Source organism: Archocentrus centrarchus, chromosome 8, assembly GCF_007364275.1.
Source record: "Archocentrus centrarchus isolate MPI-CPG fArcCen1 chromosome 8, fArcCen1, whole genome shotgun sequence".
In the NCBI taxonomy this organism is placed as follows: Eukaryota; Metazoa; Chordata; class Actinopteri; order Cichliformes; family Cichlidae; genus Archocentrus; species Archocentrus centrarchus.
The window spans coordinates 9,019,246-9,047,011 of record NC_044353.1 but is presented as its reverse complement, the minus strand read 5'-3'; the positions used below and the strand labels follow the sequence as shown (position 1 = coordinate 9,047,011).

The following is a 27,766-nucleotide window of genomic DNA, read 5'->3' as shown; positions in this document are numbered from 1 at the left end:
TGTTCCCTAAGGCTTCCTGTTTACAAGATAACCACACACACACACACACACACACACACACACACACACACACACACACACACACACACACACACAGATCAAACGAGAAAGACAATGACGGACAGCGCTGAGGGAGAAGATTGCTGGAACACCACGAGTATGTTAACAGATTGTCATTGCAAAAAATGTGAACAATTCACAAACAATGGCTTTTCTTACAATGGGGCTTAACAAGATAATCAGGAAGTTGGACAAAATTGAAGAATAGCCATGATAGTTTTCTACAAGCCAGTGGGGACCTGAATGACAGATGCTTGAAGGGGACCCATTATGATCATCCTTATTATCTGTCATTTGTATTCTGTAACAATGATAACCTGGTTAAAGTTTGAGGTAATGAGGTAAGTCTTATGTGCAAGCAATCCCTGTGAGCTAAAAGCAAAGTCTTCAGTTTTTTCCCTTGCTCTTGGGTCTGTATGATGTCAGTGATAGCAGACATGCCTAATATGGTCATCTCAGGCACACAGCTCTGGCTGTGGGAACAGAAGCCACGCCCAACTGCTGATCAAACCTTTTGTTTATGGGGAAGCCCATCAAGAAAAAGTTTCTTTTCCATCAAAGGAAGAGAAGCTATTAATAATAATAATAATAATAATAATAATAATAATAATAATAATAAATAATACATTTAAAAAAAACAAAAAAAACAACCTTGCCTCACTCACTCACTCACACACACACACACACACACACACACACACACACACACACACACACACACGATGACCTGAAGTTATTCTGAACTGTGAATCATATGAAGTTACTATAGCAGAGTCCTAGAATACATAGTTGGAACATAATGGGCCCACTGTCAGAGTGATCAAAATGATTGCAACATTTTCTTCAGTAATAAATCTACATATTAATGCACCATTTTAGAACAAATTAAAAGCAATTGCTTAGATTGCCTATTTTTCAAGCAAATGATGAGATAACTGCAGGGTTTTTTTTTTTTGCAGGTGTGGGTATTGGTGTTCAGAGAAATGAAGGTTTTTATAACGAACACAATTTTCAGTTGCAGCTTAATCCTCATTTCTCATAAGAGGAATCTTGAATCATGCAAAGCTACTATAGTAGACTCCAAGAACAAAAATATGGAGTTGGAAATAAGCATAATAGGCCCCTTTAAATCACCTGGGTTATCATGGGTTATTGAGAAATTGCATTTCAGTGGACAGAATGAACAGTATGAATAAATTTTGTGCCAGAGTGCTCCATACTTACGTATATAAGACCAGAGTAATATCTCTCTTTCAGGTTGTGCAGCACAGATGCCTCATTCAGACAGGTGAGCTCGGCCATGTCCTCGACCTTGCTGAACTTTGGGGGGTTCATCTTCTGGATGTCATCCTTGTTCACCCGGATCTTCTTTCCGGAGTCTGCCAGCTCCACCACGCACTCATCACCGTGCTCCTCCTTCACGGAGCCGGCCTCGAACCCCAGGCGCTCCGAGGGTACCCATACCAGCTTCTTGGAAGCCCAGTCAGCTTGTGCCAGTGGGTTGTTGACCAGATTACGGTCCACGTACAGAAACTTGTCTGCATCTGACATGGTTGCTGTTTTATAGAGAGAAAGAAACATTGTTTGTGGTTAGCGGCGCAGGGAAAATAACATGGCAGAGGTCAGAAGTAAATTAATTTTGACAATATTGTCACACTAAAATCTCATGTGCAGTTTTTCATCTTCAAAGGAAGTCTGGTAACTAACTTCCTGTTTTTCTCTCTAACTCTCTCTTTGCTATCCTTCTGTCTTCACATGTAATCTCTGAGGAATGCAAAGGTCACCACTAATGCACAGGAGGAAAAACAATCTGCAGTGATAAAGAAAACATGTCAAACAAGCCTAAATGTTGAATATTTAGTCACATTTGAGTGACAGGGAAGAAACAAATGCCCGGATCACAGATGTTCAAAAAAATAGGGGTGCCTCCACTTTGGCTCACTGATCCAATACACAATCTTTTACTGGGAGGTCATGGTGCTTGGGGAGCCAACGTCAACTAGTCCACATTCTTGCTTGTTTCTTTTGTTTTATTATTTAGAGGAAGTTTAAAATATGCTTGTGTGAGGTGTCACGCCACAAACATATTTGTATTTTCCAGTGTTGTAATAGTGATGATCTGCCAACAGCTTTTTATTGTCAGATTGAAGACAAATGAAATTCTGGTTTTGTTTCTCTTAGTTTCCTTTGTTTTATTTAGACTTCAAGCTCAAAAAAACTGGTAGATCGATACCACCTGAACCTTAAATCTTTGCTGAGGCGTGGGTGTGAAAAACTGAAGTAACTTATTGTGGTTATTAAAAGGTAAAGCTCCCATTTTCCAAAAAGTTTCTGCAGTGGAAAAGGGTCATTGGTGAATCTTCTTTCAGTTATGGGAAGCAGTATCTGGCAAGTCCATGTGAGTTGAGAAAAAAAAGGGCCATAATGGTCTACTACTGTCCAGTAGACCTGCTAGCAAGCTTGGAAACAAGCTAAAATGACTTAACCTACACAGGACAGTTTAAATGCACAATTTATGTAATGACACCGACTAGGCACTTTAAGGACTATCCTCTAAAGCAACATATCTCTTATTGTTGTGTTGCAGAACTATAAAGTAGGAGGGGAACTGTCAAAGTTGACACAACTTACTATGAATTTCAAATGAATACATTTACATGATACATGATACATTTCATATCTCACATACACACCGAAAGATAAAAATCAGTTCTCTGATAGACGAAAGCTCCACACAAGCTAGTCAAGCTACACCTTTAAATACTTATAAATAACAGCTTGTTGACAGGAGTGCTGTAGCTTAACCCATATGGAAAGTGACTAGACGAGTATAACCAGTATGACACACACACACACACACACACACACACACACACACACACACACACACACACACACACACACACACACACACACACACACAAAAAGCCAAACCGCCCAAACACAGTGAGTGCAGAGTGACACTGACAATTAACTGAGCATAGTTTGCTTTCACTGACACCAGTACCCCAAACTTTATCAGCTCAAGACTTACAACAATTTTCCCAGCATCATGAGGGTTCCTTCACCTCCAAGGGGAACCGAGAGCATACACGCAGATTGCATACACTGCGCTGCTCATATGCAAACACCGAGAAACACCCAGGAGCAGAGGTCAGGCTCAGCATGTAGTCAATATTGTGACTCTGAATATATAGAGGCAGCCAACTGATGAGAGCAATTTCACACTGCAGGTCGAGCAGGACAAGGTTCAAATGACTCACGCTCAGCATAATAATACACTGCTTGTACGCAACACTGATTTTAAGCTATGTACATTTTCTTTGAGCCATCAGTAGATCAAGAGTGGTGTAACTTCACAGCCCACATTTCCCCAAAATCCATAAACTTAAATAAAAATAAAAACCGGTGACTTTATGTAAAGCTGTTCTTACGTTACAACAGTGCAGAATCTCAGCCAGGGGGAATGCTCCTGATGACCTTTAAAATCTGAAGCATTCATAAACTGTACTCAATTTATGTGACAGACTCTAGAGGAACTGAAAAAAATAAGATACAAAACTTCTGTTTGTTCCAGCTAACTCTGATCTGTGAGAAAGAAAGCAGAGGGAAAGCCATTCTTCTCATGACCCCTGCTGCTCTACGTCCTCCATCAACACGCTGTCAGGCTGAACCACAGCTGATGTCCATCACTGTGCACCCCGCCCACTAGCTCATCTGTGGTCCACAGACCCCATCCTATAACAGAACGCAGGGCAAATTAGTCCTGCTTTGCCTCTCAGCTGGCAGCAAGCTTCCTCCTCTGCCTTCAGGCTCCCTGTCCAGAATCCTAACAACCCCCCCACCACCACCACTCTTCTGTTTATCCAGTCTTTTCAGGGTCACATTCCTCCCATACTCACCCTTTATCAGGGAGAGAGCGAGCAAAAGCATTCCACAAATTTCTGTCCTATATCTCCCCTTACATCTTTCTCAAACCTTTTCTGGTGCTTCTACCCATCACATTAGCAAGTGTGCCTTTTAGGAGTTTCACGCAGCATCAACCCACAGCGCTCTTCACTCCCTGTAGTGTGTGTCGGACACTGTTCCCATAATACTTCAAAGTTATTTTGCCCATTTCTTGCTCCACTACATTCAGATCAGTTGGCCCCACGTACAGTTTGTATATGAGCCACAACTGATTATAATCCCTGCAGCTTTGTTGTCTGGCAAAAACAAGAAGTGAAACAGAACACACCCAGCACTCTGGTTTGTTTTAGCTTGCTATGATTCAAAGGTGCAGGGAGACATGTTTGCCAGGCCACCATTAAAAAAAAAAAAAAAAAAAAAAGTATCTCAAACAATCTTAAATACAAACACCATCTGTTGCTGCAGTCAAATTGCTTAAGGATGTAATACTTGCTGGTTTATTCATTTTAATTAATGTAAACCAGATATCTTTCACAAGAAACTGCAGTTTAGACATTTAATGTTTGGTAATTCACTGCAAGTAATTATTTTTGTTACTGATTAAGCTGCAGATTCCTTCGCATTTATAAATTTCCAGTCACACCATACGCGACTTCCCCAAAATGTTTTTGTCCTACCCACAAAGCAAAAAAAAACAAAACAAAAAAAAAAAAAAAAAAACACAACATTCAGTTTACCGTCACCTATAAAAAGAAATCAGCCAAACAGAAGTAGAAGAGGACTAGAGTCCAACCTAACAATGACGTCTGCCATAGTCTGACTCACATGCTTGACACAGATAACCATGACATACTTCAAACTACCTCTCCAGAGAGGAATAAGGTCTAAAATTACTCCCAACAGCTATTCTAGTTTGACAAGGGCTGTTCTATATACAAGGTAGAGAGAAGACGAGGGATAAAGAACAGCCAATTTTAGAGCTTGGGTTTTCCCTGTAGAGCTTAACAGTTACAGTAAGTCATGGATGTTGACTTGACATTGAGATAAAACAGTGTGCATGAAAGCTCATGACACCTCCCCACCCCCTGCTTGAGGCTCATGTTCTTGAAGTCCTGCTGCCAAGTCGTCCATAATCCTGTAAGAATGAAGGTTTGCCTGAATCCCTGTCACTGTGGGGCAACATTTGGCTGTGAAAACAGTCACTATCTATTCAGCTGAGACCCACTTTCAATGAGATTAACTGGTCTAGATATTCATAACACAGATTACTTATTAACTGATTATATGGTGGCAGGAACTTGGACACAGTCATCCTGAAACTGACTGAGTTTTATGGGCAATGACTGAAAAACCATTAAAGAATTATATTCTTAAAAAGAAAGAAAGAAAGGAGAAATTCCCCCCAGTCAAAACAGAGTTAAGTTAGCACAATCCTATTTGACAACCTAACTGATAGAGGAAGAGGAACCACAAGACAGCACGAGTTAGAGAACAAAGGCCGGCGTGTAAACCTGCATCACAAAATCAAAATGTGGTTCCAAACAGAGGAACTAATGCAGGAACCAGGACTTTAGACAGAAAACCAGGAGGAACCAGAGGGAAATGTCCCGTTTATAAAACAGGTCAACCTAAGCCCTTTTAAAACTGAGACCATTCATCCATCAGTCAGACTCCCTCTCATTCCTTTCCACCTCACCGAGTTACAGGAAAAAAAAAACAAAAAAAACCTGGAGTCGTGACAACCTCCACCACAGCTTGACCATGTAGAGTCAAACCATCCTGCTTCAGCTGAAAGGAACCCATAAACCAGCTGCGCACAGCCGACATTGGCAAGATTATTAATAGAACAGCAGCAAAGTCAATAACACTGTACTCCCACCAACAGCATCTCATCACAGCATCCCACTAGCACAGGCTGCGCCAAGTCTGCTCGTCCTCAGTTGCCTCCTTCATGCTGTGGATATTGTTTTACCCTGTTGACACCCTTCATCCGTTTATGTTACTCTTTCCAACAAATACCATTTTGTCTATTTTTACTGCATCAGTGCCTCCTGTGTCATGGCTTTACTGCATTAGACCCCCTTGTAGTTTGATCTAATCACTGCAAGCGTGCCCTCTCGTGACACGAGTTGGTGCCAGACAGGGTATGGTAAGGTAACAGAGTCAGTCAAAATTCATTATGGGCTTACAGTCACCTCCCTCTACCTCCTTCACCCTCCTCTTCTGAAAGTGGCACAAGGGTGGGGCAAGAAGAAGAGAGGGGAGGAAAGAGGAAATGACAAGCTGAGAAAACTATTTGCCCATTTGGGGAACTTGTTGTGTGCGAGTCTTTCAAAGAGAAGAAAGGTGGCACTTTCCTGAGCCCAAGCTGAGCAGATCTGAGGAGTAAATTAAGCCCTTGCTGGAAAAATAACCACACTGCATGAAAGACCTACATCACTTTCCACATTACTTTTCACATTCCTGCCCCAACCAGGATCTAATTTCACTGCACTGTAAGCTAGCCACTGCCATCTACCACTTGCTGCTAGGAGCCCCTACAACACCAGAGGACCTCAGACTTCAGTCTGACCCCACAACCGTTTCAGATGAGCTGATGTGCTGCTTCACCAACACCATAGTCATGTTCCAAATGTGTGCATCTGAACTGGACTTTGACTAATAGTGAAATAGTGGATGTTACGATTGAATTTAGTGTTTATGCCACTTTGGCTAGGTCTGTCTTTATGACATTACTTACATTGTTACTGGCATAAGCAGGCCCTTTCAACCATACACTGTATATTGTTGAGGCACAGCCACTATAATGTCAGCTACCGGTTGTTAAGTTCTGTTGTGAAGACCTGATGTGCACTTTGGCCGTCACCATTTTTTAAAAAACTAGACACGATAAGTGAGGGGTGAATTTGTGTGGGATCATCATGCCATAGTGATTTCTCAATCACACTGCAGCTTAAACATAAAGTAAACCCTACTTTTCCTTCATTTTTACTCTAAATTGGAGCATTATTTACAAAACAAACAATATCCTACATTCAATAAGGCTGGAAACCAGCAACTAAGACCATAAAGTCTTTGGGAAACTTATCTGAGTTAGTCAAGTAAGAATCAGGTCTTTCTCTTGCACATCAGCTTCACCTTTCAGACCATGGACTGTATAAAATATGAACATCTTTTCTATTGGCTAGCAAGGGCCAATTCATTTGGTTTCAAAAGTAGTAAAATATAAGTATAAAACCAATCCTACTTCCTACTACTCCCACTTGATTTAATACTTCAGTAAATAGTTCCCAGTTTTGTTTATGAATGCATGACCACAACAGCGCATGATGTTCACTTTGTAAATTACAGTGAAATAAAAATATAAAGCAGTGTATGCTTTAGGGGTGGCCTATCCAGTGATCCCTCAATTTATCAGTCAGATCCATTCATTCATTAAAAACACCAAAATGGTGAAGTTGTAACAGTACTCAAAGTTCACCAACCAAGAAGTAATGTCACAGTGTCTAAGTCCATCTTTTATACACAGTCTATGATCTCAACCATTACCAAATACTTCTAGTTAACCTTTTAAAGCACTTCTTTTACTTTAAGTTAACTTTCTTGCACTTTATCACAACATAAGCTATGTTATAGTGGAGAATGTGCAAAAATAGAATAATCTTTTCATGTACTGCTTCAAGTTACGCATTTCAACATTAGGTTTAACACTGATGTCAGGTGACTTTCACCCACGTGAAAGTGATAGTAACCCTAGCATGTGAGTTTTGTAACACTGTGTTTCATCTGCAACCAAGAATGAAGATTCACTGGAGACTTAAATAACAAATAGGGCACATAAATTTAAAATAGGGCATTTGCCTGACAACCACATCAGTTTCAGGGTCACAGAACAAATTTTGCATCCTGTCACACACACTACAGCACAAACAACTGGTTATTTCACCAAGCTAATGGAATAGTGCACTGCACCAGTTTGCCCCTTTACAAATACACTCCAACAGTATTGACTATGCGATAACTCACAGGTCGTTACACAAGCCTTTTGACAGTGAAGAATGCAGAGGAGAGTTAAGATACACATTTCTGTTTGTCAGCAGGAATGCTACACTGGAACAGCTAAGTATGATTTCTGACAGACCCAGTGGAGAAAATCCACTGGGTCTGTCAGAAATCATACATAGGAGCAGAGCTTCACTTCTGCTCCTATGTCCCTGTACAATTAATTTAATCAGCAGACAACCTCCCACGTTTCTGCTCTGTGGATTACCATGTGGTGTGTTTCAGCCTTATCACTTGTTATCTCTACAAGGGTCACTCCATTTGAGATGTTCAGACAATTCAAAGCTGTCTTATTTTAACAATCATCTCAAACAATACATTAACAGACCTCAGAGAATAACATGACAGCCTGACAACCTGGACAGCTGGCATGCAGTACAATTTGGATTAACATGGGAATAAACTGTTCAATGCGTGTCTGATATTGGACCAATTATGCAGCGCGTTTCAAAGTTCATAGTGCAACACTGCGTTTCACTACCTCCCAAGTATCAACCGTATTTCCACACAGTTACAAAAAACAGGTGTGTAGGTCACACACACCCACTCAACCATGGACAAATACATTTTAGGTCACATACAGAAACGCGACTGAGCTTTACCACAGTCACTGCAGATTAGACGTAGTCCCCGTTTCAGGGCTTTTAATCTTCTTCCAGCTTTATGGCTTGATTCATAATGAAAAACTTGTATTTACATGAATGAATTAAGCCCAACAACTCAAACTCTGAAAACTCTTTTCTACAAGACATTTACTTTGGCTAGCCACGTCAGTTACTCTCAGCCAAAAAAGGAGGTTTGATCATTAACTGGCACTCTAGAGAAGACTAGCGTGCAGGTCTGTAATCTCTAATCAAACAATACCTCATAGATAATGCTACGGAAGAGAAAGCAGCACTATCATAAGCCATCGTCACAAGGAGGTATAGTCAAGGTCTGGCCTTCAAGCTCAGAAATCTCAACAAGTCCTTTGTTTATGTAGTCTCAGTCAGAGTGCAGTCATTTCCTGGCATTGTTGGGCTCCATTGAAACCTTACAGGTGTGTGCTGTGAGGCAGAGGGCAGGCGGGTTACAAGCAGAGGAAAAGAGGCAGGGGAGGTAAAAAGAAGAACATGCACTATGAACACAGGTCACAGAGAAATGTCTGATAAGGAAACTGAGACAACAAGGAAACTGTTTAAAAAAAACAAAAACAAAACCACAGCAGCCTGCATATCCTTGAGAGCAGTCAGGTCAACCACTAACTGAGGCAGAACCAAATTAGAAGAGACATTCAAGAGAAAGCAGCAGCTGGAATGACTTGAATTAAAGGCCTGCATTAGTGATATGCTGCATGCAGACTTCACAGGTTCAAACACACACACACACACACACACACACACACACACACACACACACACACACACACACACACACACACAAAAAACAAACAAACAAAAAAAACAACAAGAACTTGGCAATCTCCACTCTGGCAGGAATGTTTGGTTTACACCTGTGAATCTAAGATACTAGATGATCTAGGATGATCATTCGTTAAGAAATTAAATGTGCCGCTCTTTGTTCACTCTTTAAATATCTTGTTTATTATGCAAGTTTAATATTCATTTTCTTTGATTATTAACAATGTAGATTATCTCAAGTTGTCTGGATAAAGCTCCAAAGCAAAGATATTCCATTTCCTATAACTAAATACTCTGTAAACAAACATATAGTCAGATTTTAAAAGGTTGGAATCCCACCCCCATTTTAAAAAAACCATCAATTATTAAAACTGATTCAAGTATGAGCAAATAATGTCAGCTCTAAAACTGTTCAGCCCATACTCCAATCAGCTTCTCTTCATGATCTGAGCTGAAGGCACCTTTGAACGCAGTTGAAAGGCAAATACAGAGTAGAAATACCTGACATTTGTTCAAAGAACACAGACTGGGTAAAGGATTGCAATGTGCCAAATAATGTCATGCTGCCCTCTCCACAGAGCAACAAAGGCAAGGGGCCTGCAAGTAATCTGCCCCAGCTGGGACAGCCACCCTTCAGTGAAATCTAAACATCCACAGGCAAGTTCCCTCAGACTGTATCACTCATGGAGGGTTGAACAGCCTCGCACACCAGCACCATGTTCACATTTTAAAAAGGGTCTGCATTTAATTTGGTCTAGCCTACAGTACATAACCCGCCCTCCCTCGTGGGGGGTGGAGTGGGGTGGGGGGCCTCAAGTATGGACATTGCTGACACATGAATGAGGGAATGTAACAATCTCTGCAGGGGGCTCCATAACAGCACCAAAAACTGGTTGCACAACATATTAATTTGCCAAAATGACTCTTGCAAATAACAGGATATGACATACAGCATGTGACCCAATGTGACCTTTGAAGCATCAGACATCTTTCTCAAGCGACACAGCACATGACTACCGCTCTCTGAAAGAGACTCATCCGGAGAAACGTCATCCTGAGATGCCATTTATAGAAGAGTTCTGCACGAGCTATTGGCATTTTTCTGCTACTGTAACTACTAATACTTGATGATCACATTTCTGCCTGCAAGCATTACAGCTGTAAGCTTGCACTGTGGTTTAATAGTTTCTTGGCAGAAACCAACTGATTTGAAATATGCGTTTCTGATTACAAAAGGAGAGCAAGTAGGTGCCACGCTGCCTCCCTCTGAGACCACTAACACTTTCTACAATGAGAAGCAGGTTTGGGCGGAGGAGTGCCAGAGTTGCCTTGATGCAGTCTTTGTGGATTCCCTCCCCCCAAAACACTTTACTTCTCTGCTTGTCATAGTCTAAATGACTAGAGGGAGGATGCATTCCACAGTCTGTGTGCTTCCCTGAGTGCAAAAAACAATGCGTCATCTAACGGAGCAAAGACAAATTGCACTGAAAGCACATCACACAGTAGATGCACCCTGACACGGCATGATTTGAATAAGACACTGAAAATCTGTGATTGGCCCAAATGTTGATGTAACACACAAATTTTCTTTTAGTCTGAACTGACTGAAGTTGGGTTTTTCTAATGCATGGCCTGAGCAATAATTAGAAGACTGTCTGAACTTGCACTCAAAATTTCTGTGATGACTTTCAAGGCTCTGAGATTAAATGGCATCTCATGTTTTACAGTTCACAAAGCCTTTTGGGGGTAAATTTGGGTCACTGGGTTGCACAAATAAAATGCATTCAAATTGAGTTGATACCAATCCCATAGATCTCTTAAGCCATGGAAAAGTCATGTTGCCCAGCTAATGTTCATCACAGTGGACCGCACTGTAATTACAAGACAAACCTGGTCATTTTCAGCTGGCATTGCAGGGACTACTCTGACTAACATCTGGTTCATCTACACAACAACCACAACTTTTATCACAATGCCCATCTCCCTCTGCAAAATACTGCCTTCTGTTTCACCCCTTAATGACTTTAGATCTGCTATGAGGATAACATTCACTGCAAATTTTACATCTTTATTTTTGTCCCTCAGTCTCTTGGCTTACTGGAAACTCCTCTTTCATACCGGATTGTATGAAGAATTAAAGTTCACGGACTGTCACCGCACTCTTATCTGGAGAGATAATGAATCATCAGAGCCTCCCAGGTGAAATAGAAGCTTTTATTAATGAAGGTATCTAGAAATATGCATGTTTAAAACAATCCAATAGTGCAATGAGTTTAGCCCAGCTCTTATGAGTTTGTTCCACTGAATTTATTCTATACAGGATGTCCAAGACAATCACAGTCAAATGCATTCCTCATACGCTGGCACCGGTGGTACGAGTACAGCGAGGAGTGCACAGACATGCAGGTGATGTGGTTCAGGGAGGATGAAGCTGGTCAGCGGCGGAAACGCTCAGCTCGGCGATTCACTGACGTCATCCGCCAGCCAGACGCACTACCGGCCTCACTCGGCGTCTGTCTGCGACCGCGGCACACCGAGAAGTTCAACCACAATCTCGCACCGAGCCGGTGTTCACACCGCCAGATTCTTCCTCCTCTTCTCCTCCTAAGCCCAAACTCTCCCCCGGCTTTTTTCCCCTTCCCTCCCCTCCCCTCTCCACCGTGAGACCCATTCAAGCGAATCACTTCCTGCCTCTACCGTTAACGGTTCTCAGCTTCTCGCGAGCTGCCGCAAAGCTGAAGCGACACTTCACATACTGCACACTTACTCGGGTATTAAAGTTTTGGGGGGGTTATATTATATTGAAGTGAGTGCTGTTAAGTTAAATAAAGCCCAGGCTAAATCTGTGGCGGAGGTCCCACTACACCCAGAGGAGCTTGCTCAAGTTGCTGCACTGATCTAGCATAAAGAGAAAACCCTGCTTCCTTGTTCACCGCACTTGCTGCTGTGGCGAAATGCACGGCTTATAAAAGAGTACAGAGAGAAAGCATGGCACACAAAAGTGTTCAAGCTGAATGAAATTACCTGCTTTTTCCGGGTGCGGGGCGCCTTTCAGAGGGTGGCTAACAACAACCGTGTGGCTCAGTCAGCGTCGCCGTGAAACAAACTTCTTTTCCTGTCGGCAGCAGCTTCGAAGAGTTCAGGCTAAACTACACAGCTCGCTTGCTCCCTCCACTTCACTCACTCACTCACTCTTTCTAGCTTCTTTTTTTTCTTTTCTCCCCCTCTTCCTTTTTCCCTCCCTCTTCCAATCGCTGCTCACTGGTTCACGTAGTTTCAGTCAGCGAGCTACCCGCCAGAGCCGGGGTGCGGTCCAAGATGAGGCGGGTCCCTACCGTCATATACCCGCCTTCTGGCCAATGGCGGCCACCCCTTCTTATAAACCCCACACTTTGAACCAATCACCTCCTTCCAAAGGCCTGCACAGACCGGAGGGGTGACAGCGAGCAGAAAGAACAGGAAAAAAACTGAGCTTGAAAGCGTGGAGAGGAGGGAGGGGAGGCGAGGCGAGAGAGGTTAGCGATAAAGCTGTGTTTAATGAGTGAGGTATGTGCATGCTAAGGATTTTTATGACCATATAAGTACCAGTCGCTCTCAGGATGAACTGCATCACTCATGGTCTCCCCTCATGTGTCAGCGGGGTCCAATCTGGTCCTTTGAGCGCTTTAAAAAAAATGAACAAGGATGGCTCCTTTACTGCTGCCAGCTATCAGACAAATCCGGCACACGCAGGCTTGTCAGGGTTATTCTATACTGCTACTCATATTACTAATGTATATGTTTCCTTGGCTCTCTCTTTTTTTTTTAAAAGGTGTAACAAAAGCTCAGGCAGTGGTTTGTTGAAACTATAAACCACCTCTGTCTGCTTAAATAAATAAGATGTATTAATAGTGTTGCAGCCTTCTCTCTAAACAAGCTGTCTCCACTCTGAAAGGAGGTCAGGAAGTGTCTGACCTGGCCTTGGATTTTTACACTGTTAAACAATTTTTAAGAGCTAAAAATCATTTAGGCCAGTGGCTCCTGCTTCCTTTAAAATAAACTTCATTAAACACTTTATTCACGCACGTCCATGCTCTTAGAGGCAAGAAAACAAATGGACTAATTTTTGTACTGTAATGCATTTAACTTGCTCCAGTTCAAAACACTGCAGCTCCAGCTTCTGATTAAGAAAACTGTTTTCCTTTTAAAACTCCACCTGTACCTTTTGGCAAGTTCTAACAGAACTCCTGTTGTTTTGCAATGAATTTATTAAAATGCAGCAGTCCACCTGCCAGACATGAGATTAGATATGAGGAGCACGGTATGAGATGCAGAACAGTTATGTCATTTGTGCTTTCAACTCACTCAACAACTAAGCCGAGCTTCATGATCAAACATGTTGACAATGCATGGGAACTGCTGCGGGTGATGAGATAATTAATGTGAAAGGAGGGAAAATAACTTGTTCAACCTTCAAATCATTCCTGACATTTATTTTCACCTGCCTGTCCAGAAGCCCCGATGTTGCCTTCTGAAGAAAGAAATGAAGGATGAAGAGATACGGGGAGATATATCAGGTTTGTATGTGGAATCAAAGGTAAATAAATTGGAAAACAGCTGGTTAGATGAATGAGGGGAATGGAAGAAGGAATGTGGTAGGAAAGGGTGACAGGAAAACTTTAAATAAAAAAACTGATTGAAATGATAGATATGGAGGGGGAAAAAAAGTGCTGCCAAAGTCTGCACCTGAGAATGAACAGAACAATATGAACCTGTTTACTTCAAACTGTCTTCTGGGATTCAGATTGGGTAATCTGAGCCCAGTTTGCTGAGCGGAGCTGGAGGCACGGGGCCAATCCACATGCCACAACCGGCAGGGAGATGTTAGCGGTGGAAAATAAAAACATTTTTTCACTTTCTCAGAATCAGACGCTAATGAAAAATCTGCGGCTCTGATCAGTGAGAGGTGTAGAAAAAGTGTGAAGTAGCTCAATGAATTTTAAAATGACAAAATACATACAAAGATTCATTTATTTTCTTCCATTTTCATCCATTTCTTTCTTCTGTCACTCATCTATATGTGGACCATGATTGGTGGTGCTAAAGGGAACCTATTATGCTCTCTTTATATATACATATACTGCTGCAAAAGTGGATGCTCATAACTAACATGGCCAAAGCTTCAAATAATGTGAGTCAAAAGCTCAGGTGTCAGACTGTTCTAAATACTCAGTTTTAGGCCTTTTTTTCTACTATTGACTCTGTGTAATGTCAATAAGAGTGAATAACCCCAATATGGTCATCTCAGATGTCCTCCTGCTCAGACCTTCTGTTTATATGTGGCAGCCAATCACAAGAAAGTTATCTGAAAAGGAAAGGAGCTAAAATGGCTTGAATTAAAAGGAGCTGCACAAAGGCCCAGCATAATGTAAAATAAGGATTAGGATTTTAGGCAAAGCTGCTAAATCAGCATAACAGGTCTTCTTATATGACCAGGTTCTTGAGTTCATATGACAGACCTGCGGATAAAAAAAAAAAATGTTAAAAAAATGCTTCAAACTTTTGATTTAAAGCAACAAAGTTTTGCTGCTAAGACAAGTCTTTCTCTTTTCCAGTTTGGAAGTAATGCCTGAAAAGAAACAGCAACACAAAACAGATGGTGGCATTCTAGATAGAAATGTTTAAGTGCAGGTATGCAGGAAGTGCATAAAGCAAACTGTAATCCTCATTTGCCTCCAGAAGTTGCCTTATACTGCAGCAGGGCCTAAGGCATGACTGGAATCCGCTGACAAACAGAGAAAAATCGCATTTTCAGTACAATGTGTGATTTATGTTCACTGTGTGTCATTATGAGTGGAATGTGTCTGTGAGTTTTACTATATGTTTTAGCAGCTGGGTGTCTGTCACATGTATAGAGAGGGTGGACAAAAATGGAGATTCAGCATGTCTACCTGGAAAAATCAATAACCCCCCCCCCTTTTTTTTCTTTTTTTTTTTTACTGGGATGGATCAGAAATATCTGAATAGTCAGCTAAGAGGTCAAAGGTCACGTGTTACTTGCACAGGCACAGATGCCAAGAAAGGAGAGGGGCAGGGGTGAAGAAAAAAAAAAGGGGGGGGGGGGGTGAGCAAGAGAGTCTGGTTTCTTACACACAAACAAATCTGAATTTAAAGCACATCTGCAATCTAACAGGTTCTCATATAATAAGAATCTTGGATCCAAAAAAAAACAAAGAGAAGTGGGAACAGAAATAAATGTAGGAATTAAAACTGGAGCAGAATTACCAAATATGGACAACTCTGACCTCACTATCTCCCTCCCTCCTTCCCTTTCTCTCTCTTTTTTTCCCCTTCACTTGGTTGTAATAGCAGTGGCAGGGTGTGTCTGTAATTCAGGGTGTGTAAGGCCATTATATCATCCAGTCAGAAAGAAAGGAACTCATTCAGCGACAGCACGTTAAAAAGGCAGCCATGTTAACTCACTGACCACTCTTGGTGTGTAATTATTTGCGTGAAATCGGGTGTGAGATCGTCGGTGTCTTGGTGAAAGTGTATGTGTGTCTGTGCCCTCAAGCAAGAATGCACACGCAGGCACGCACACACGCCCTGTATGTCTGAATGTGCTGCGGCTCAGATGGAGATCCAACAAGTTGCCTCTTCTGCTCGTTTCCTACTCTACACTTTCATTCATGTAGTATACTAAAGCAGCTTTGCATGACTCACAGTTCGAAATAATCCTAATTACCTGGCAATTGATGAAGCTCCTCAGATCACCCCACGACTTTCTTCTGATTTGCTGCCCCTCGCAAACAAGGTTTGAACGCCAGGTGGGAGGGGCCCCTGTACTCTCAGTCAGACCTGTGTGTGTGAACACATTAGGAATATCCACTCTCAGTGACATCACACAGAGCCAAGAGCAGAATAAACAGTCTGAAACTTTTAGCTTTTGGCTCACTGGGATTATTTGCATGCACGCTGACCTGATTATTTTAAACTATGGCCATTTTTATGATGAACATCTGCCATTTTAATGGTATACATATGACAGAAAATAAGGAAAAATCTAACAGGTTCACTTTATTGCTACTGTCTGACCCACATCCTCTTGCTGTAACCTCTCAAGAACACTTATTACAACCCCTGTGTTTCATTCATCACCATTTCCCTGTCTGCTGAGACTATTTACACAGTGTGTTTCAGTTCACACAGCACACTTTTGACATGATTAAGCAAAGTGCTTGTTTGTGTGTATTCAAAAGGCTTGAACCACAAAGAATAATTAAGAGCTTCCCCAGCTTTTAAAATAATGCAATAATAAGTATGGTGAATTGAGTGGCTATTTATGCTGTCTTTTAGTCTTTAGCCTCTCCCTGGCTTCCAGCTCCTCCATCCTCCTCCTTTTCCGTAGTAATCAGTACACAGGAAAGAGTGATAAGACACATGTTGACTCACAAAACAAGCGACTGTGGAGTAAGGGGAAAACACGCACAGCTTACTTCCTTGGTCTCTTTTTGCGGGGCTGATATGCCAACATTCGTAACACATGCTGAGTCAATATGGTATTGCATGAGAAAAAAAATGATGGGATTAACACAGACAGAAACAGTGGCTGCTTTGTCTGTGCCATCTTTGCATCTGCCTGGAACCGAGCGGAGACCTAACAAGGTGGAGGGCAGCATGTGTTTAAAATATAAATACAGATTTGTGTTTACTGTAAACACAGAATCCTCTCAGGTCTGTGCCAGATCCTGCTGTTTGTCCCACACGCGCGCTTCATCCAAATACGCACACGGGGCAAAGGCATTTTGGCTAAGTTACAAGCAATTTCATTTCAAACAAACACACAGGCAACATTAACAGTTTGAGGCTCTGAGAAAGGCGGCCAAAGCGGGACAGGCTCACTACAAGAATTCTGGCAGCTCTGCCTCTTGCCGTTTACTCAGCAGCAGCAGGAGCCGCCGCTGGCTTCCCCTGTCTTTTTTTCCCTTATATGGTCACAAGAGTGGTTGAGTAAGAGAGAGAGACAGCGAGGAAAGAGGGTGGAGGTGTGGTCTATTGTTCTTGGCGGAAGAAGTGTAGGGTTACATGTTAGTCTTGAACCTCCTGGTGGCTGTCGTCATCTCTTCAGTCACCTCTTCTCCTCTCTGACAGCAAAGAGGATGAGCAGACTCGCATAGGAAGTAATGTGCGCGCGCTGAAACTCGCGGCCTTGAGACTGGTTACTGATTATCAAATGTCAGCTCATTCACAGAGGTGCTGTCATGCAGCCCCAGACATCTCAAATCTATGCAGGAATGTCTTTCATCCAGCTCACAATTGTGTTTGTACATCTGGGCCTCTAAGCTTTACTCACACCTGCTTACGTAATACCAGTGGAATTCCCCCCCCCCCCCCCCACTCTGAAAAGAAAAAAAAAAAAAAAATCACTGGATCTCTGCTGCTACTGAGCAACTCTGCATGAGCACATCCTCGGGCTTCATTTGCGATGACCTAATCCAGGCCAGGACCTCTAAAAGTGCAGATGCAACATGACAAATGATGTGACTTTAATAAGCAGTTTGAAGGCCCTCACCATGATTCTGTCAGCTGCGGGCTCTCTGTAATGACACGCCAGGATGGGAAAGCAGGCAGGGTTGGGTATGTTTTCTGGTTAGCAAATTATGTGAGAAAGAGGGGATGATGAAATGATGACTGAAGTGTCTTTCTAGGCAGGCCAGGTGATCGCCTGTCTGCCTCTGCACCATTTGACCTCATTTCCTTGAGTATTTCATGGTCGGTGATACAGGCCTGCCTCACTCCCACAGTCCAGTCTTTATCAGGCTGATTCCTTGCTCTAAAAGCGTTTATATGTGTATAGACGCTAGCATTTTACTTAATATACCTTGTCATTGGAAGAACCCCTCCCAACAAGCTCTATTCTGTTGTTAATCATTAACCACGTCCAGTGATAACTATTTATTACTTTCTCTTCTGGAACCATAGCAACCTACAAACAAGCAAAGGCTGAAATCACACATATCTGGACTGGAGAGAGGCGGGGAGATGGTTTTGTACAGGGCATAAATGTGATCGACTAAATGGTGCAGTCAGCTGCATGCTCAAGGGTCAGAGTCCACCTCCCTCGCTGCGTGTGTCGATTACGACTCTGATGGAAGAGGGAAAGGTGGGTACAGCAGTCTGGCCAGGTGCAAGAATGAAAACATACAAAGGTGAAAATTAGAGACACAGACAAGAAGGCAGACGCTGTTGATTTGAGGGGATGACAGAAGGGAGGTGATTTAAGTAGAAGGCGGTGTGTGGGCGTTTCAGTAAAGAGAGGGTTCTAGCAACATGAATCACACCTTCATGTTCAAACACAGGGCAGAGACACGGGGGGGTAATAAACACTGACATTATAGCACTGGAAATCCTCCATTTCACAACAATAGCTCTTTATATTGTAGGCCAAGAGCCTGTCGCATTAGAGGGAACCCCAACATTGCAACAACCTCCTGAGAGCACACCGTAGAACAGCTGAGCATAGCGAGACGAGGTCGGTGGGATTAGCCTACAGATCAAAACCGTAGAGGTCTGGAGATACCTGCAGAAAAGAACTGAGAGAGAAGACAAAGCAGACTATGGGGAACAGACAATGCAAGATCAATGGCTTGTAATTGTGTCATATAAATGCAAGGAGATTGAAGGAGAGGAGAGGTGCTCAGTATCTGACAGGAGGTCCCCCAGCAGCCTCAGCTGACAGCAGCATCTCCTGATCCAGCCCTAACCATAGGTTTTATGAGAAAGCAACATTTTAAGACTAATCCTCCTGAATCCAAGCTGGAAGCAAAGCTCTACCTCCCATTCTACTTTTCAGAACTGTAGGAACAAACAAGGCTTCGCCCTATCAGGACAATTTTCTACTATAAGGTCTTTAAGCTGGGATGGTGTGTGTTCATCAGTACTTCGGACGTGAGGAGAAGAACTTTAAATTCAACTGTGGATTTCACAGGGAGCCAGCTGAGAGAAGCCAGCATAGGAGAAATGTGATCTCTCTTGCTAATACCCCGTAGTGCTCTTGCTGCAATGTTTTGGATCAAATGTAAGTTTTTCAGGGAGCTTTTAGAGCAACCTGTCAATGAGGAAATATAATATTTTAGCCTGGTGTCATTTTATTTTAGAAAAAAAAAAAGGAGAGGAATAGAAAGAAAAGAGAAAAATACACAAATATTGACTAGAACAGGTGCTGGTAAAAAAAAAAAAAAAGATAAATGTGAAAAATCATCAGGTCTCACACAGTGGCTTCAGTTTTGCAGTTATTGCACCATGGAAACTGATGTTTCCAGCACTTCTGCTCTTCATCACTTTAGCATCACATTCATTAGAAAAGAAGGTACTTTTTTTTTTTTTTTTTTTTAAATTTGCCAGATTTTACAAGGATGCCCCTCCTGAAGCAACCCTCCTATTTATCCAGGCTTGGGACCAGCACTAGGAAAACAGTATCTTGTGACCCCCTGAGGCTGGGGCTGACTCTCCTCCTGGGACTGAATCCAGGATCTTTCACGTGTAAGGCCATTGAGCTAACCACTACATCAACTTGATACAGGGTGTTCCTAATTCAGACAATGGCGAGCAGTTGAAAGGCACTCATAGATGTTTGCTTCCTCATTGACAATAACTAACCTTATATTTTGAATAAAAAAAGAAATAAAGGACATTTTTAGTATTTTAGATGCAGTCATCACTAATCCTGACTTGGACTCCAGAGTTTAAAGGAGATGTCTTGGTGAAAATTTATCCCAAGATCCAAGGTAATGACATCCAGAGCAACTTTAACTTCATCAGGTAGCCTGGTGAGGAAAACATGTATATTCCCCTTTAAGTTAAAAAAAAAAACAAAAAAAAATACACACACAAATATCCATCTGGAGCTTATAAGTGCATCTCCTGGGTGCTATAAAAACAGCTGTGGGAGGGAAAGTACATGATATTGCATCAGTGTCATTGGGGACAGCAAAGCTCCAACCCTTTGTCTCTATCTCAACCACACACACACACACACACACAACCACAACCTGAAAACACAGCATCTTTAGACTCCTTTATTATTTCACTTGCTCGTGTTTCTGGTACACAGAGTTCATTTTAGTAATAAACTAAAAATCACACTCTTCTTTGCAATTCCCTCTCGACTACAGTTTCACAGTCAGGACCCAGAGAAACACACACACACACACACACACACACACACACACACACACACACACACACACACACACACACACACACACACACACACACACTTCTCACAGTATTAGGCAGAATGGTGTAAAATGACTGTGTGGTTCTGCGATGTTAGAGAAATGTCACCCTCGTGTGGTCAGGAGCAGGAACTACACATAACACTGTCACGAACCTCATTCAGTATCGTCAGGTTCTAAGTTAAATTCCCCACGCCGCTAAAACTATAAGTGTTCATCCCACATGTTACACAATAAGTGCAGTAGAGCACATTTATTTTCCATCCAACTTAGATTTTTACAGATAACTTACACCAGGCTTAGCAAGAATAGTCACATTATGAAAGGAACATGGAACTGCTGCAAAATGGAGCACACACCCATCACCAGACAATAAAAAAAACAACAGGGAGACAGAGAGAGACAATGCGCAGCTGTAGCAACGCGTCTAGGGATGGGTGTGAGCATTTGAGAGTCTGCCAGTTGTGATTGTGGTGAGGTTTTGTTTACTTAATGGTGATTGTTAAACAGGCTCAAAATGGCGGCCAAGGGCTCGGCGACTGTGCCAGAAGCGAAGAAAACAGCACGAGAACGATGTTGGGGTGTGGCTGCGTGGGGACAGGTGGATATCATTGTCCAATGACTTTGCTGACAAATGAGTCCAGCTCATCATCATCTTTGATCCCCACAAAGTGGTCGACGACGTCGCCTCCCCGCATGGCGATGACCGTGGGAACGGCGGACACCTGAGGGCAGACCGAGCCACGCGTCATGAGGCAGAACTAATGATACTGTGACTTCATAACATGTGGCACATCATAATAAACTGTGATGCTACATCCAAGCTCATGAGAAATTATGCAAAGATCAGGAACTCACCCCATATTCGATAGCCAAATCTGTGTGGTCATCTATGTCAACTTTTGCCATGGCGACGCGACCTTTCTGTTTTGCAACAGCTTTCTCCAACCTCGGCCCGAGGATCTTACAGGGGCCACACCACCTAAAAAAGAGAAAAAACAACAAAAAACCCAGAGTCAGTGCGGTGCATTCATTTGCTCACAAACAGTGACAATGCCTACAACCAGCAACTATATTCATCTACAGGACTAATAAAGCAATAGAGCTCTCTCACAGCAGACAAGCTCGTCAGATAAGGGAAAGCACAGATGTCGTTAATGCCAATAAACATCTTTTAGTGCAAGGGCGTAGTTAGACTCGGCACAGCAGGAAAAGCGCAGGGGAAGAAATGATCTTGTTAGAAGGAACAAGTTTTACCACGACCTGGTACACTGTATGCTGGGAAACCTGATGGAACTGAGCCAGTGCTTGTGGAAAAGCAATGCAAAAAAAACAAAACTCAGAATATCTGAGGTAGAAAACAAAAGTATGCCTTCTCCCACCCTCACACCCACCATCTGATGACCTAGAAACCAAATGAGGGCTGCAGTTTGTTTTAATAGATGACATCCTTCTAATAAAAGGACCACTAAAGGCTCAGAAAAAACCAAATAGTACTACTGACAGACTATCTGTGGACTTATAATGATGCATGTATATTCAGGACAATGAATGAATGCATCAGAAAAACTAACCCTTTACTTTCATCAGCCAAACAGGGTCACTTTCTTTTCATCAGCCAATGTCAGGTAAAATGAATGTACTGTGTTACAGGTCACAGCTGCTGGTTGTGACCTCAGCACAGGTCAAAGGTATCGCGTCAAAGTTCTATCTTAAGACGTGATCGCGTGAGCAAATATTATTTATACTGTGCAGATAAAATACAAGCCCTTGCGTGAAGAACAAAGCAGCAGTTAAACACACATGGTTTGGCTGCTTCTAAATATTTTGTTTTCAATCGCGGGATTTATTTATTTATCTGGGAAAATATACCATCGCAAATTGGCTGCCTCACAGCAGTGACGTGAACAGAAAGCTGACGCTATACTATCCATCCTCACTGTGACAGTGGCTGAAGCAATGCCTGTGATCTGGTTCTTCCACTTCTGGCTGCAGTGCATTAGTGGGTGTAACACTAACAGCATGCAGTTGTTCTGTGTACAGTAAGTTGACAGTGCTGTGCTTGGTGAGCCTGAGGGTTTTATTAAAACCTTCATGTTCCTGAACTCCTGTGGTTTCTTTGTAATGCATGTGTTATGGAAGCACAGCAGGATCAAATGTTTAGCAGATTGTATATTCCACAGATTATGTTCCAAGCTATTAATTTATTTTTTTTTAGTTTTGCATTTGTGCTGCTAACAGGAACTCCGAAGTGATGTAAGAGCCAAACAGCAGTTGGCAATGCAGCTTGTGGTCATTTATTTTCTTGTAATCCTGTTTCAGCATCTCATTTTCTCTCTAAATTTCATTACTTTGTGGAGGCTGCTTAGGAGCAAGTTGAGCAAGACTGCCAGCAAATATTTTTATATTTCGCTCTCATGAGCGCAAAATACTTCCTCTGTCACATATTGGTACCATAAAGTCTGGACTTCACTGTTTTGTTCCATTTTAGGGCTAAAGATAAGAGCTTGTTTACATAGTGTTTTACCAGCGTTTGTTTTTTGGACAACTGAAGATGCTGCATTCATTTGTTCAATCAGTGTACACTTGCATCTGGACCAATCACAGTACACCCACATCACTGATAGTTCCTCTTGTGCTCACAAGGTACCTGCACAGTAGTTGGAGCCAAAAAAAAAAGAACAAAAAAACAAAAAAAAGGAGTTTAAAGACCACAATGGTTCCTACTTTCTGCAGTGCAGACACAAAAGGGGCATTACTACCTCCAACAGTTACTACAACAATGAAAACACTCCTGCAATCAATCCTACAGTCACAGCAGAGACCAAGCTATGAGGCCTTTAAAATGATAATGAGCATAATGATAATGAGCATTCTTTATAAAATATTAGTAATAATGCATAGCGCACTTCCCTGACACCATTATAACTGGACGAGCACACAAAAAGTACTGTGCATCAGTCTCATTTCTTTCTGTTTTGCTTCCAGGCTTTCTTATAATGTTTTAAAGTGGTCTTCAGCAACAGTTCTCTATACTTTCAGTATGTACAGAGGAGGTACAACAGTGAGCGTCCACAGCCATCTGTAAAACACGGTGGAGGTTCTGTTACGGTTTGGAGCTGCATCTCAGACGGGGGTGTTGGAGATCTTGTCACAACTGATGGAATTATCAATGCAGATTTTGATCTTGCATGCAGTAACATCTGGAAAGTGTCTGATTGGTAACAGCTTCACTTTTCAGCATGACAGTGATCCCAAACACACTGCCGATGCAGTAAAAGCAGGTGTGTAAAAACACACAATGGCACACCATCAGTCATGGATTGGCCTCTTCCGAGCCCGGACTTCAACATTACTGAAGCAGTGTGGGATCATCCTGAGAACAGAACAAAAGGCAGAAACAGCCAAAGAAGAGCTTTGAATGTCCTTCAAGAAGCCTGGAGAACTATTCCTGAAGACTGCTTAAAGAAATGAGAAGAAAGCTGCCTCAGAGAGTTCAGACTGTGCTGAAGAATAAAGGTGGTCACACCAAATATTGACTTGTTAGAATTGTATAAACTTTTGCCTGATATCCTGTATTTCCATGTATGTTTTTGTGTTTCAATAAATCACTGCATGCATTTCCCATTTTCCTAGCAACATATAGTGTGCTCCAGACTCAAGACTTTTGCACAGTATCGTATTACAAGGGAACACAAAAGTAGGACAGCGTTTTTTTTGTTTTTTTTTAATAACTGCTGTGGGAGATGGGAGCGCTAACAGTAAAAATAATTCTTCCCTGTAATTGTCTTCAGTGAAAAAGGCCTGTGGTGTTCAGTGAATTAATGTCAAACAATCTAAAAGCTGTGAAGATGAAGACCCATCTGTGGGACATGCTGTGTATACCGTGGACCTTTGAGCAGCTGTTGTGGACTTGAGAGTTTAAGCCCCTTGGTCAGCAGTGTATGTATATTTTTAACAGCAACACACATGCTATACATCTTTTAAAGAGACAGGACAGCTGTGGAAAAAGTTTTTTTTTTCCCTATGGTGAGTGTATGCAAATGGCAGCCACACATCAGCACTCACTGACTGAACTCTGCAGAGTTGAATATCATCAATATTTGCAAAACAAATCTATATCTGCATAACTGTCTGGAGCTCTAGCACCAAGCTAGCCAGAGTAAAATATTCAAGATGATGGGACTGAAAAACAAAGACATTTGCAATGTTCTTTGTGTCTTTCCTTTCAGTCTACAATTAGAAACCAATTAGTCGGTACTTCAATACAATTAGTCTGCTTGTGCTGTCTGTTATTGCCAGTCATCCCTCCCTGAAACACTCACTGTGCATGGAAGTCCACTAGCACAGGCAGCTCGCTGTTGATGACCCTCTCTGTGAAGTCCTCGTTGTCCTGAACATTGAAGGAGACTTCCCGGCGAGAGGTGTGAGGAAGGGCACGAGGCAGACTGCGTGATGGAGACAGGAAGGAGATCCGGGTTGTGGAGTGAAGGGATGTGGAAAATGAAGAGGAAGTGACTGTGGCAGTGGACTTGGGGAGGCAGAGGGTATCTTTCACAGAGAGCGTCCAGAGTCTACGTAGCAGCAGCCTGTGAGCCATCTGTGCACAGCGGGCAAAGAAACAGAAAAAAAAAATCAGGTTAAATCAGGTCAGGACTGTTTCCGTTTCTTATGGCAATAAGCAATCGGCTTCCAATACACTTGAACTACTGGAAACGGTGTAATTTAGGTAAAGGAGCTGCCTCATTGAGGGCCATTCTTACACACACCTACACTATATTGCCAGAAGTATTCGCTCACCCAACCATATCACTGAATTCAGGTGTTCCAATCACTTCCATGGCCACAGGTGTATAAACCAAGCACCTAGGCATGCAGACTGCTTCTACAAACATCAGTGAAAAAAAATGGGTCGCTCTCAGGAGCTCAGTGAATTCCAGCGTGGTACCGTGATAGGATGCCACCTGTGCGACAAGTCCAGTTCTGAAATTTCCTCACTACTAAATATTCTACAGTCAAATGTTAGTGGTATTATAACTAAGTGGAAGTGATTGGGAACGACAGCAACTCAAAGCAGTAGGCCACATAAAATGACAGCGCGGGGTCAGTGGATGCTGAGGTGCATAGTGTTGGATGCAGTGGTGTAAAGCACGCCACTACTGGATACTAGAGCAGTGGAGACGTGTTCTCTGGAGTGACAAATCATGCCTTTCCCTCTGGCAATCTGATGGACAAGTCTGGGTTTGGCAATTGCCAGGAGAACAGTACTTGTCTGTCTCCATTGTGCCAAGTGTAAAGTTTGGTGGAGGGGGGATTATGGCGTGGGGTTGTTTTTCAGAAGCTGGGCTCGGCCCCTTAGTTCCAGTTAAAGGAACTCTGAATGCTTCAGCATACCAAGACAATTTGGACAATTTCATTCTCTCAATCTTGTGGGAACAGTTTGGGGATGGCCCCTTCCTGTTCCAACAAGACTGCGTGTGGAGACTGTGAGGCAGGCCTCCTCGTCCAACATCAGTATCTGACCTCACAAATGTGCTTCTGGAAGAATGGTCAAAAAAATTACCATTAACACTCCTAAACCTTGTGGAAAGCCTTCACAGAAGAGTTGAAGCTGTTATAGCTGCAAAGGGTGGGCCGACATCATATTAAACCCTATGGATTAAGAATGGGATGTTACTCAAGTTCATATGCGTGTGAAGGCTTTTGGCAATATAGGGTATGTCAGAAACAGCTCATAGCATCTGATTACAACTCCAACTAAATACTATACAGCAATCATATTACACAACGAGTAATCATTTCAGACAGGAAAAGTCAGTGGTTCGAGCTACTATAAAGGTATTTTCTGGAAGTTTTATTAATAGTCTGTGTATTTAATTAAAAACTTTAGGATCTCCACTGCACTGAAGTGATTATGATTATGGCAACACCTCCATTTTCCAGTGTGAGTCACCTGCGACAGCACAGTCACACCTGAGACTCTGTTATGAGTTTTTTTTTTTTTTAACTTAAGAGCTCAAGCATGAGCTGTTTATCGCTTGTTTATCAAATGAACCAACTAATTAACGCGATTAAGGCTCGTGAGCGTCACATCACAGGTGACGTTAACAAATGAGTTTATTAGCAGAACACACTGAGCCGCGTCACCCTGTTGTTGAAGCCCTCTCTGAATCTGAAGATAGAGACAGAGCTTCGAGCTTTAAGTATTCTCCGTACCGTTTCCTCGACCCAATAGCTTCTGTTTGCTGCTCATCTACCGGCAGCTCGTGTGCTCCATTAATCTACGTTACGTATGACTTTGCCCTCTTCGTCCTCCTACTGCTCCTCTTCTTCTTCTTCTTCTTCTTCTTCCTCCTAAACCTTACCCCGCCGCTGCCTCCTCCCGCTAAGAAGCCCAACCGTACACTTTAACAACACAATCCCAAATGTCACACACATCCTCCGCTCATTAAAACACACGGGCATTTTCACGGCTTACCTCGCTACTTCAGTAGATGCTGATCTCGAGCTTGGCCTCGCGGACCAATGAAGTGCTTCCGTTTTGGTGCCGTGCGGCTTTTCTGTGAGTGGCGCCACCGGCTGGCCAGGTTGGGAAGCACAGGGTTTGGGTTTGCAGTGTAACCTACTTTTTTCTGCTCTTCATTAACCTGACAGCTAGTGTTTGCATTAGTTTAGAATATCACTAAAGATATCATTAACAGTAATATAAAGATTTAATGTTAATATAGAGAAAATGCGTTGTTAGAGATCAAAATATTTTTAGCTTATAACCTCCATCAACAAAGCAAGTTTCTGTGGAAACTTGTTTTCACCACTGATTTTTTTTTTCACGTTTAAATTTCTCTCAAAATTTTGACTTAGTATCCCAAAGTTTCAGCTTACTCAGAAGTTTGGGTCATTAACTTGAAATTTTGAGATCCTTAAGTCAAAATTTTGAGATAATAACCTGAAATTTTGTCTTAACTCAGCTGCGTTAATTGTATTAAGTGCAGTACTACTACACAGGTTTTATACAATCAGGTTTACGCTTACGCATAAAAACCCACAAAAACTGAACTGAATTGTTCCTCCTTATTTTTGTGAGATGCACATGTGGATCTCAAAAACTGTTCAAAATGT

At 42.3% G+C, this 27,766-nt stretch overlaps 2 protein-coding genes across 4 annotated transcripts in view; both read right to left on the bottom strand.

Annotated features, from left to right (window-relative positions):
• Nucleotides 1–12,731, bottom strand: part of LOC115784307 (myosin-9) — a 30,403-nt gene extending 17,672 nt beyond the window's left edge. For 2 of the 3 annotated variants that reach the window (XM_030735479.1, XM_030735481.1), the window contains exon 1: nt 1,285–1,611. In XM_030735479.1, the coding sequence (XP_030591339.1) occupies nt 1,285–1,611 (327 nt within the window). Of the gene's footprint in view, nt 1–1,284; nt 1,617–12,455 lie in introns of those variants that run through there. The other variant, XM_030735480.1, reaches the window with a different exon arrangement.
• An 8,154-nt stretch (nt 12,732–20,885) lies between these two features.
• Nucleotides 20,886–27,197, bottom strand: txn2 (thioredoxin 2). The gene is made up of 4 exons (XM_030735611.1): nt 27,126–27,197; nt 24,973–25,247; nt 21,506–21,629; nt 20,886–21,372 (listed from the first exon to the last, which is right to left on the bottom strand). The coding sequence occupies exons 2-4, from the start codon at nt 25,245–25,247 to the stop codon at nt 21,256–21,258; spliced, it is 516 nt and encodes a 171-aa protein (XP_030591471.1). The 5' UTR covers nt 27,126–27,197; the 3' UTR covers nt 20,886–21,255.
• Nucleotides 27,198–27,766: the final 569 nt, after the last annotated feature.

Bases quoted from the DNA above. Each gene is read 5' to 3' on its own strand.
- txn2 (XM_030735611.1), bottom strand. From the start codon at position 25,247: ATGGCTCACAGGCTGCTGCTACGTAGACTCTGGACGCTCTCTGTGAAA. The intron at 21,630-24,972 runs GTGAGTGTTTCA...TCTCTTTTTTAG, and splicing joins CTAGTGGACTTCCATGCACA to GTGGTGTGGCCCCTGTAAGA. The intron at 21,373-21,505 runs GTGAGTTCCTGA...GTCTGCCCTCAG, and splicing joins ATTTGGCTATCGAATATGGG to GTGTCCGCCGTTCCCACGGT.